Raw genomic sequence first — 12,564 nt, 5'->3', positions numbered from 1 at the left:
TGCCAAAATCACAGGAAAATAATATATGCTCCAGAGTATCGGGTTCCTGCTTTCTGCATTTGCAGAGACGCTCTGATTCTGGGATAGCTAAGTATCTTCCTCTCACTACCACCGAGGGAAACATGTTAAATCTGGCCAACATAAACAGCCTACACGAGACAGCACATGTTGCTAGTGTGTGAAAATAGTCAAGAGCGGGTGTCTTCACTTGGTTGCAAGTGGCCGACAGCCAGGTGCAAAATGCACCAGGTGAATTTTGATCACTGGGGGGGGAAGCCCTGTTCTCAACTGTAAATCCTGACACTGATGGGATGCATTACTTAATGCTATTTTGCATACAACCCACTGGGAGCAACTTCCTATATAGGATTGCACGGTTGTTAATCATTCCCTTTATTCAAAGATGGGGTGGGGAGAGAAACATCTAAAATAAAATTATGACCAACAGGGCATATTTGTTCTCAAGCAGCCTTAACATCATAACAAGGAGAAGAAGAAATAATAAACCCCATGCTGGTGTAGTTTTAACCTAAAGTAACTGAAATGCATCCCCAGCTCTGATTTTCATTTTAATGCAATTCAACTGTGGCATATTCGTGTAGATTTTATGAGGGTGCGGGAAAATATTTTGCTGTTCCTGCTGCTTGTTTAACATTGCAGGCCATTTCTGTGTCAATGTTGGCTGTGGCTTGGATAGAACAGGAATGCCCCCTGCTGACAAACCTTGTGCGTTCTATGTTGCAGAAGAACTATAAATAAGGCAGAATTACTCTGATAATAGGTTGCCCCCAAAACAAGAAATCACTTAACTTGTTCCTCTGCAAGGCTTTACAAAAGCACTCACCATTGTGGCATTCTCATCAGATCAATTTTTTTCTACAGGCAGAACTTTACAGACCCTCCAAGTGTCTCTATTTTCCAGGGACAGTCCCAGATTTACAGAAACTGCCCCAGTTTCTGATCTGATCACAGAATTTCCCACTTTTCCTTAGGACGTCCCTATTTCCATCAGAGAAAAGTTGGAGAGTATGGTAGGATGTCCCTAATTTAATCTGAGGGTATGGAGTTATGCGACCCCCGGACCAAGGAGATAAGTACAGCGGTACCGCAGGTTAAGTACTTAATTCGTTCCAGAGGTCCGTTCTTAACCTGAAACTGTTCTTAACCTGAAGCACCACTTTAGCTAATGGGGCCTCCTGCTGCTGCCACACCGCCGGAGCACGATTTCTGTTCTCATCCTGAAGCAAAGTTCTTAACCTGAGGTACTATTTCTGGGTTAGGGGAGTCTGTAACCTGAAGCGTATGTAACCTGAAGCATATGTAACCTGAGGTACCACTGTAACTACATAACCTTTAGAAGACATCTGAAGGCAGCCCTGTATAGTCCCTGTATAGTGTTGTTGTGTTGTGTTATATATATATATATATATATATATATATATATATATAAATGTGGAATATTATTATTATTAAACAGGACACCCCTATTTTCATCAAGGAAATGTTGGAGGGTATGCTTTTAGCTGTGCAATGGAATATTCCTCACGCTCTCTTCTGCCCTAAATATGTCCCGGGGGTTCCCCCAACCCAATTTTGGGGCATGCCAGGGGCACATAGGGGGAAAAGGGAGTGGGGAACTTCCACTTCACAGAAACCTTGCACTAGCAGAACTGTTTAGCAGGATATGGCCCTAATTTACTTCTGAGTAGACACACGGTTGCCACCACCTTTCACCTTCCCAGCTGAGGGAATACTTTGGGTTGCTATGCAGAATAATAATAGAAGATTAAATGAAATCCTAGCCCTTCTTGGGGAAATTGGCGGAGGGGGGGGAGAGTACACAGCAAACAGAATGGCATTTTTCGAACAGTATTGTTTGTCTGGTGATGGGGGTGGGATGCAACAAAGCCTTAATGCCCCCTGCTGCTTAAGCCTCATCAGATCTGCTTTAGGTTTAAGTAGAAACATGGATAACTGGAGCTCGAGGGTTAGATTGATGCTCTGCACTTAAACTCTGCTTTCACGTTTGAAAAGCAGGGGAGGGAATATAAACTCTGCAATGTGGCTGTAGCATAACAGCACTGAGGGTACATTTTAGAGCAGCAGTGGGGAACTGGACTCAGCCAACAGGCCTGATTCTTCTCTCTCCCATCCCAGGGTTGGGGCTGCCCATCTGTCAATCACCTGAGGGAGGCGGGTGGTGCTGTAGTCTAAACCACTCAGACTCTTGGACTTGGTATCAGAAGGTTGGCGGTTCGAATCCCTGCGACAAGGTGAGCTCCTGTTGCTCTGTCCCAGCTCCTGCCAACCTAGCAGTTCGAAAGGAAGTAGATAAATAGGTACCGCTGTGGCAGGAAGGTAAACGGCGTTTCCATGCACTCTGGTTTCTGTCATGGTGTTCCGTTGTGCCAGAAGCGGTTTAGTCATGCTGGCCACATGACCCGGAAATCTGTCTGTGGACTAACGCCGGCTCCTTCAGCCTGAAAGCGAGATGAGCACTGCAACCCTACAGTCACCTTTGACTGGACTTAATCGCCTAGGGGTCCTTTACCTTACCTTTACCTTACTGTTAAGTTGTGGGTGAACATATCAGACAACACAGCGATTCTTCAGACAGCTCTTGTTTATTCGCAGGCCAGAACTGAACTGAACTGAAGGGTTCAACCAACCTGCTTATATAGAGCTCAACTACAAAGCAACAGTAACAACTTTATGTAACTATCCAATCACTGAACTTCACTTTCAATTCCTTATTTGCATATGCAGACCTGAGTGAAAACTAACTACAGTATCCGCCTGTTGGCCCAGGGTGAGAACTTCAGTACACAACACTTACAATCATCTGACATCACAATGACATCAGGTGCTTTTTTTCTTTTGGCCATGCAGGTGACACTATGAGCACTGAGCTACACAAACACTGGCGATCAGCTGTGCTTAATTCAAAGGGCCTTTCCCCCCAAAAAACTTCCCTTTTCATGAGGGAGTGACATTTGTGATTCTGGGATGAACATGAAGGTGGTCAAAGGGATCCCCCAAAACAGCTGGGTGGGAAAGCCTACCCCTTCCCACCTCAGCACAGATCCATTCACCTCAAAGGTTCTTGGCAGAAAGAGTCCACCTCGTCTTTCTCCCTCCCCCTAAATCAGCACTTGCACAAATCATTAAAGCATCTTAATGAAGAGTTTATTCACTGTGTCAACTTGCAGAGGGAGAGAGAGAAGGTGCGTCTCCAGAAGTAGATGTAGATTTTGTGATAAATGTTCTCTCAAGAATTTTGGACATTTTTTTGAGTAGTGTTAATTTTCCTGGAAATGACCATCATAACTTGATGTTAAAAGGCATTGCCATAATATTTCTTTGTTGGGGGAAAAAATGATCTCTGCACATGCTTGAAGTCATTTATTTTATTTTATTCTAGATTCCTTCAAAATAAAGTAAAAACAAAACATGTTAAGCAATAGCAGTCTAATGTACAGAGATGTGCTTCTGTGAGCTTCCGGGAAAGAAGGTCTCTATTGCTTCTAAAAATGGAGAGACAATTCCAACAAGCATTTTTACCATGTCCGATTGTAACAAAAATTGAAATGCTTAACTTTTAACTTAGGTCCATTTTAAAGGCTGGTACCTTTTAGCTTTATCTAGTTGTGGGCTTTATTAAACTTTACTGCAATTGATTACAATAGCTTGTAATAGCTGGGGGTGTCTGTGGCTGCAACATCTGAGTGTTCAAATTTTCTTCCGCAAGAGGGCAGTGCAGTTCCTACCTACATTTTTGTTTTACTAGATTTTTAAGCATTTCTGCTTTATTCCGTTTTAACAGAGCAGGATCCTCACTGCAGGCGGGGGCAGAGGAACGTCTCGCTCCCATTCATGTGGGGAGCTGTTTGTGCAAAAAGAACCTACACTTGAGGAAACAAAAATGTATAGTTTCTGTTTGTAGATCTGATATTAAAAAGATGAGTTTCGAAACATGGTGGCAAGAATATTAGCTAACAGAGAGAGTGAAACAAAAGAAAGCCTTGAATCAGTTTCTGCTCCTGAGCTGATGAGCATATTATCTGAAATGGATGCGCAGCTGGCCACGGGAATCTCCCTTTCTCAGACTGAAGGCCTTTGCCCCTCTTTGGTGAACTTTGTGGGATCCTGAAGCTGCTCAGAGGCACTGAGATTCCCTAGAAAGTTGTATTATTTGGCTGTTTGATACATAGTCCGCCCTATCTCAAAGGTTCAAGATAGGCAGTTCTGCCGCCGGTTGATGAGAAAAGCAGCAACAGCTTGACATGGCATCCTCCTGCACCTTTTAACAGCACCTCGATCTGCATGGAGGCATTTGATCTGCAGGGCAGGGCAGGGCAGGTGTTGGTGATGGGGTGAGAAGATAGAATCCAGCCTCCTTAGCCAGGGATGGAGGTTCTCAGGCATGGGGGACAGTTGCAGTCCTCCAAGCCTCTCTGCCTGGTCTTTGGGAGCCTCCCTAGACTTCCCTAGTCACCAGCCCTGCTTTGCCCTGTCCTGAAGTAGTTTTGTTGGACTGGAATGTGTCCTTGATCTCTTATAACGCCTCTTTCTTGCCTGGATGGATAACAGAAAGAGAGTGGTGTGTGTGTGTGTGTGTGTGTGTGTGTAAAAGCTAGCGTACTGTACAAAGGTTACATCCACATTCCTTCCTCTTTTCCCTCTGGCCCTGCCTACCACTTGCATGTGGCGCCTTGGAAGTTGCCTAGAAAGGAATGTAGACCCTGGGCTGATAAATGCCTCCCCTCCGCTGCTCTTGTTAGCCCTACACACAGAGGACATGAATGAATCTGGCTGTTATGTGGCATTGAAGATGGAAATTAGTGAGAGCAAATGAAAGCTGGGGAGAGAGAGGAGGTGGGGAGAGGATAGCAAAGGATGCTTCGGTGTGACACACAGCCCCAGTCCTCCTCTGTTTGAAACTGCCTCCTTGGCTGCATCAGGAAATCTTGTCTGGCTTTCTTTTGCATCAGGGTGAGAAGCAGAGTGGGAGCTGCATCTGTGCATCACTTTTGCAGGGGACTAAAGAGAAGCTCCAGCCTGGCTTCTTTTAGCTGGCACAAAGTCTGCCCTGCTCCATTTGCTTTGATCCATCAGTGCCGGCAACAACCAACACGTGCCTTTTTTAAAAAAATATTTTTGGGACAAAAGTGGGTGCCAAAGCTCCTGCCCTCTTGTGAGGCACACGCTGTGTGCCCCCCTGCTTTGAATAGAGACTTTCAACCAGGGTTGGGGGGAGTTACGCAGAGATTTATGTAACAGATGTTTCCCAGAGTGGAAAACACTCTTTCAAAGCACCCGCTCTCTGATGTTGGAATTTGCCATCGGGATTTGTGGCAATGATGGAGGTCGGCTGTTTGAGCGCAGTTCGGAGGCACGACCGCTGAGCAGCCGCTAAATGTCTCTGTGTTACTACCATGCTGTATTTTCAGCTCGTCATTATGGCCGGGACTGTCCTGCTCGCCTACTACTTTGAGTGCACAGACACTTTCCAAGTGCATGTCCAAGGCTTCTTTTGCCAAGATGGAGACCTGATGAAACCTTACCCGGGAACGGAGGACGAAAGCTTCATACCCCCTCTCGTCCTCTACTGTGTGCTGGCCGCGACCCCAACAGCAATTGTAAGTAGATCCTATAAAATTGGAAACCATCACTTTTTCGTTCTGGTTTGTGGCAGGGAAAGAAAAAAGGCTGGGAGGGCTTGTTCTCTACTCTGACCAAAGTCTAATTCTAATTGGAACCAAGTCAGTTCTAATTGATGGGGATTTGGCTGGGAAGAGGCTAAAGCTGGGCCAATTAATACGATCCACAATGGTCATTAATTACCCCCATTTATCACCTGCACTCAGTTACATGTTTAAGACAAAGCTCGGTACCCTGTGATGCCTAAACAAGGGCAACAGCCATGTGCATCTCATTTGACAGATGATTGCAAATGTTTGGTTGGAGCAAAGCACCAGGGTGTAAATTATTGACACTGAAGTCACTCGTAGAACACTGGATTTGAATGAAACAGAGTAAGAGAGAAGGCGGAGTGCATGAGAGTCTAAATGGACTGCTACATGCAAAGCAGGTTGCTTTAATAAGAATTTCCAGCTGCTGAATGAGTTTGGAGAAAGGCTCTGCTCTTTTCACACATCAGATTTCAGTTTTAGCTATTCTTCTCTCACAAAACATTTAAAACCCACCGCAAACCCAGGAAAGCCGTTCTCAAGGAGCAAGAACACTGGAAGTGCTCTTATTACACTCTTTTCACTGCAAAGACTGGCTCTTTTGTGCTCTAAAATCAAACAGAACCAGCCGCTAGCTTAATTAAAAACCAGGTCAAAATGAGTTGCCACAGGCAGACTTGTCTCGTTTTCTCTCCTCACCCACCCCCACAACTGACTTCCCCCCTACTTCTTCACGGCTGGGTAAGAGGTTTGTTTACACCGGTGCCTTTATCAAACATTCGCTTCCTTTCCTATTAGCTCATTGCAAATGTGACCCCATAGCAGAACTTGCAGAGGAGGCCTTTTCACAAAAAGGCTTTTGCACCAAACCTGGACAGGGTATATTAAAAGCACCCAATTAGTCCCCACATACATCCGCTTAGGGGAGGGGTAGCCAACATCGTGCCCTCCATATCTTATTAAATCCCCACCTCCCATCATTCCTGACTATTGGCCATGCTGTCTGGAGCCGGTGGGAACTGGGGTCCAATAACATTGGGAGAGCATCATGTTGGCTCCATCTGGTTTAGGGTATATGGGCATATAGAATCATAGAATTGTAGGGTTCGTGCTGCAGAAACACACTCACCACATTGCATGCGTATATATTAGGTATGTATACAATGTATGCAGGTATGTAGCTGGGTTGTCATGATGATGGCCACAGCATGCAAGGGGTCCCCTGCTCCCCCTGCCCCCAGTACAGAACTATATACATTTCTGCACAGGGATCTACTCCCTTCATCTAAATCAGGGTTTCCCAAACTTTGGGTCTCCAGCTACAACTCCTCACATCCCTAGCTAGCAGGACCAGTGGTCAGGGATGATGGAAATCGTAGTCCAAAAACAGCTGGAGACCCAAGTTTGGGAAATCCTGGTCTAAATGAAAGGGGGAAGCATGTGCAGGAAGGAGCCTTGTGTGTACCTCAGAGCACGTGTCTTAAGTTCTGGAACAATTGCCTGCAAATCCCAAGGCCACAAACAGCAGGGTCCAAATTCAAGTGAAGCCATGGGAGCAGAGAGGGGAATCCGTGCAGGCGTTTTGTCTGCTTTAAAAAAAACGAAAATAAAATTATCCATCCCACATGCCTTTTATCAATGCAGGAGAGGAAACAGCCAGAGGCAAGCAGAGTTTTGTCTGTAAAATGGCATGCATGGAAAGCCTTGTGCACTTCCTGCCCCTCCTCCTCTCTTCCTGCTCCTCCAATAAAATTTGTAGCCTTCCCTTCTACAAGGGTCTGGAACCCTTTTTTTTAAAGTTTTAGGGCTGGATTCCTTTCTGGACAACCATCTGTGAGTCACATGCCACTGGTGGGTGGGCGGAGCCAGAAGCAAAAGTGGGCGGAGCATGTAATGTAAATTTAACCTTTGCACAGTAGGCTCCTTTTCTACATCTCTCTATTCACTACCCAGGCAAGCAAGAGGAAGCATCAGAGTTGGAGGACAAGTTCCAGCCAGACAAAAGCACTTTAGGATACAAAGCAAGGCCAGGGAGGGCTATGTGGCTTGAGGTGCCCTAGCCCTGCCCCACTGAATGACTGCATCAAATTAAAAACATAAACCAGGAAGTACTTGGCTTGTCTCCCATGCCTCATCCTTTTTAGCCTTAAGTCTTTTGTGCGCATAAGGAGATCTGCAACGTCTTGCTAGACAAGGGTTCATTGGATTAGCATACACTCCAGCATACCACTGATCACATTTGGGATGCTCATTTTTGGTCCAGAGCTCTGGGACAAGCCAGTTGACTTGCATCAGAGCACTGGATCAAAAAAACCCAGGCCATTCCATTATGTCCCCACTCAAATCAGGGGTATGCAGAAGGAACACTCACACAGACTCTCCACAAACGTTAAGGGACCTCACCGTCCCACAGAAGCACACTGCATTCCACAGGTTATGTGCGGCACAAACCTATACACATTCAGAAGTATGTTCCACTGAGTTCAGTGGGGCTTACTCCTAAGTAAGTGGCCTAGAATTGTAGCCTCCAAGAAGAAATCTTCATTCATGCGCTTCATTAGCTCCTTGGAGGAAGGCTTGGGGTATAAAAATGGTAAACCAACACCCTTCTAACTGCTAGCCACTCACTTATCTTTAGGAGGCGGAGAACTGCCATTCTGGTGTCTGGCAGCATGCTACCGAATAAGGGCAGATTGAATTCACCACAACAAATCCTCTTAGGCAAGCAGAGCCATTAGTCTTTGATTTGGATACACAAAACCAGAAGCAGTCTTGCTGGGAAAAGCCCAAAGAAGTGTGTTGATCATGGTTTGTGGGTTAATCTGAAGGGATTGAGTGTCTGCTGACCCCCTTCCTCTTAAGCAGGGGGGGGGGGGGAAATCAGCCTCAGAATTACAAGGCTGGGACTGAGGGATAGAGAAAGGAGCCAACCTTCTCCTCAGAACAGCAAAAAACACTCTGCTTTCCCTGAGCAAAGTTGCTCCTCCATAGACCTGCTTTTAATGCGCTTCCCATACTCCTGCCAAGTTGACAGTGGTCAGTCGTGATATTGAAAGCCCAATGAGAAAAGCTTAATGTTAACAGTTAACAGGCAGAGTCTCCAACAGTTTACATGTCAAGTGGAAGCTGAGTTCTGATCTTTACATCCAAAGAAAATGCAGCTTTCACCCTTGAACTCCAATAATAAACAGCCTTGGCTTCCATGACTGCCATATTTCCCTTCTGTGGTTTTCACCTGTCCCTACCCACCTCCTGTTCACAGATTTTTATTGGAGAGATATCCATGTACTTCATCAAGTCAACCAGAGAAAGCCTGATTGTCCAGGAGAAAACCATTTTGACAGGAGAATGCTGTTACCTGAATCCGTTACTTCGGAGAATTATTCGATTTATAGGTAAGCCATGATCAGTGCCTTGCGAATTAAAATACTGTAGTGACAGGCAGAGTGTTGAAACAATATCCCAAGAGATCTTAGTTGCATAGCTTCTGAGATTTTAGCAAACGTTGGCCACCACCCTTTTGAGTATATATTTCCAACCATGAGGCTAGAAGTTGCTTTTCTCCATCTCAAAGCAAAAGCTGAAATTCTAAAAGCCGTTTAATTCTGCAGCCAGCATCACATTCCACTGCTTTTCTGCTCTGCATAATACAACCCCCTGTGTGTATCCCAATCGGCTGCTCATAATGTTTCCTGGGAAACAATGCTAATATCTATTTCCCCCTAAATAGTATTGCTGATACTTTATTAATTTTCATCTCTGGCATTTTTCTTCCTTTCCAAGTTTAATTTAATATTGATACCACAACTTTGCAACACTTAGCTCCAAGTAACACAGGGAATTCTGATGTGAATAAACATCCTCTGTTATTTGCTCACCAGAGACTCTATAAAATTAATTGCTTAGAAACTGGTTTTAAAAAGAGAAATCCAGCTTCTGTTGCCGTTGAAGAGTATTTTGGTCTGTCACTTTCAATCAACATATTGTCCTGCATCTTTAAAAAAAACTGGCTTGATATCTTGGTTTGTAGGTTGCCCTTAACCATGGTTTCCCAGTTCAGGAAACTGTGGCTGAACAACCCATACTGAAGCTGGGTGCAAAAGGTGGGCAGGGGCAAGGAGGGAGCAAATCAATTCCAATTTGTTAAACTGTGATTTGTTGCACTGGGTTATTACATCTTAACTGGGCCAAAGTGTATTTGGAACAATGTAAGTATAATCATTAGATCAAAGTTCATCCTAGTTTAGTGGGCATGTAAAGTGGTCATTGGCAGAGCAGACATAGGTGAATGGCAAATGTGCTAATTCAGTGTTTCCCAAACATTTCTCCCCACTGACCACTTGAAATAAGGGTGTGTAAAAGCGTAGTAAAATTTGCATGTGTTGCTCCGCCTACTTTTCCTCTGGCTCTGCCCACCTTGGCAGGTTGCCCAAAAACGAATGTGCCCAGGTTGAAAAGGGTTCCCTATCCCTGCTATGTAAGAATTGTATAAGAACTGGGCCATTTTTGCATGGTAATATCTGATTTTTTAGTATACATTAAATCCTTTGCTTATTAGGGGCTACCCCACATTTTGTTCAGAAAATTGCTTTGCAGAGGTAACTACCATAGAGTTATAATTTTCAAAAGTAGGGAGTCTTTGGCTTGGCTTTTGAAAAATAGGGGGTAATCAGCTAATTGGGAACCGCTGATCTAAGCCATTCTGAGTAATTCACACCCATTATATCAGTCAACCTTATAAGAGCTCTGTAGGATAGGCCAGCTTGATCATCCCCAAACTGCAGATGGAGACCGATACTGCAGGAATGGCAGCTTATGTAAGGCCCTCTTGCAAGAGTATGGTTCAGATGAGATTTGAACTCAGGCCATCTTGCCTCCCAGCTCACACTCATAATTGCTACTGCTTAAATCATTTCTTAGTCCCCTATTGGAATTTAAGGCACAGTCTGGGAGACTGCTGGGGGCAGTATGGAGTCCAGGTATCTTTAGGTTTTATTTTTTAAAAAAGAAATACCCTTGAACTTTAGAAAGCCTCTGGGTTGTATTGATGGAGTAATAATGTGCCATTAACAGAGACCAAGAGGACAGCCCTCAGCACCATTCTGCTGCTCCAGCACATTCTGCAATAAATCAATCAAATATTATCGCCTGCAGGACCAGTGGTAAAAGCGCTTAGGCTGAAATGCTTGTTTTGGGCTATCATTTAGGTGCTTCTCGGCAGCCTTTGTTTTTAATTAGCGTTTGTCCCTAAGCGTTTCCTCTCCACCCCCACCCCCCATGGAACACTGGCTTGGTTAGAGTTTCTATATCCTAGATTGACTTCCGTTGTAACGTTTTTGCAGTTTGCCTATGTGTGCCAGCTTCTGCAGCGATTCTGTCATTGCTAGTTGCATACATCCAAAACCATTTCCTGTGTATGGATCCTCGATGCCACCTGCCCAGAGATATGTGGGCAGACATGAATTGGAGTCCTTGGGAATGTGAAAGAGCTGTTTCCCTGTTAATGTCAGGGAGCAGGCTCAGAACTCAGAGCGTTCGCAAAGCAGAAAAAGAGAGTGAAACACTTGGCTAACTTACATTTACAGTGGTACCTCAGGTTACATACGCTTCAGGTTACAGACTCCGATAACCCAGAAATAGTGCTTCAGGTTAAGAACTTTGCTTCAGGATGAGAACAGAAATTGTGCTCCGGCGGTGCGGCAGTAGCAGGAGGCCCCATTAGCTAAAGTGGTGCTTCAGGTTAAGAACAGTTTCAGGTTAAGAACGGACCTCCGGAACAAATTAAGTACTTAACCCGAGGTACCACTGTAGTTTCTTTATTAAGGAAAGCAGAACAGATGAACATACTGAGATGTCTAAAGGTTGCTCCTGTCTTGATGAAGCAGTTGCCTAGACTGGCTTGTAGCTCCCCTTTCACTCCTTAGCCCTCTGTGTCAGGCCCTTCCCTCTGCCTACGGTGAGCTCCAAGGGACCCTCTCTGTGTCTGCCTGGCTCTCTGCTCAGCATCGTGCAATAAACACCTCATTCTAGGAGTAGGAGGCTTGCAAGCTGTCAGCAGAGAAGCTGTGGGAGTGGCTCTGTGGTAGAACTGCCTAGTCTATGTCCCTTCTCTGTGCTGAGGCCCCTGCCTGTTTCCTCCTCTTCACTATCTCTCAAGCTCCCTGCCTCCAGCACTTCCCAGCTCTTCCTCTGCTCTGGGGTGTGGCCGGTTTCCCACTGTCAGTACGCCTTTCAACCGATGTCAGCGACTGGGCTCAATAACTGGTTCTGCCCGGACTGGGCTAGGCGACTGGAGCACTTTCAGAGACCTTCCAAGCCTGGAAAGCAGGTCCCAGTGCACTGGGCCCACAACTGTGCATTGTGTGCACCAGACTCATGCAGAGTATAAATAACGCGGAAGCTAGCTGTGAAGCATAACTCCTTTTATTTCTAATAGCTACTACAAACTACAGTGGTACCTCAGGTTACATACGCTTCAGGTTACATACTCCGCTAACCCAGAAATAGTGCTTCAGGTTAAGAACTTTGCTTCAGGTTGAGAACAGAAATCGTGCTCCGGTGGTGCAGCAGCAGCAGGAGGCCCCATTATCTAAAGTAGTGCTTCAGGTTAAGAACAGTTTCAGGTTAGGTACGGACCTCCAGAACGAATTAAGTACTTAACCCGAGGTACCACTGTAATGAACTACTGGCTTGCATGAGTGTTACATCTCCCACTGAGCCATCTAGTCACTACAGTGGTACCTTGCGTTACGTTCTTAATTCGTTCACAAGGTCCGTTCTTAACCTGAAACTGTTCTTAACCTGAAGCACCACTTCAGCTAATGGGACCTCCTGCTGCTGCTGCTGTGCCACCACTGCATGATTTCTGTTCTCA

General features: G+C 45.3%; 1 protein-coding gene and 1 long non-coding RNA gene across 4 annotated transcripts in view; both read left to right on the top strand.

Annotated features, from left to right (window-relative positions):
• LOC310835335 overlaps positions 1-12,564 on the top strand; it is a 353,699-nt gene that overhangs the window by 316,670 nt on the left and 24,465 nt on the right. The gene's annotated exons all lie outside the window — the stretch shown is intronic.
• Positions 1-12,564, top strand: part of PLPPR1 (phospholipid phosphatase related 1) — a 162,931-nt gene that overhangs the window by 140,304 nt on the left and 10,063 nt on the right. For all 3 annotated transcript variants that reach the window (XM_083719644.1, XM_083719642.1, XM_083719643.1), the window contains exons 3-4: positions 5,451-5,639; positions 8,953-9,085. In XM_083719644.1, the coding sequence (XP_083575770.1) occupies positions 5,451-5,639; positions 8,953-9,085 (322 nt within the window). The remainder of the gene's footprint in view (positions 1-5,450; positions 5,640-8,952; positions 9,086-12,564) is intronic.

This window comes from Podarcis gaigeae, assembly GCF_964106915.1.
Source record: "Podarcis gaigeae genome assembly, chromosome: 17".
Lineage (NCBI taxonomy): Eukaryota > Metazoa > Chordata > Lepidosauria > Squamata > Lacertidae > Podarcis > Podarcis gaigeae.
Note: the sequence above shows the minus strand (reverse complement) of the source record. Positions and strands in the feature narration are given on the sequence as shown.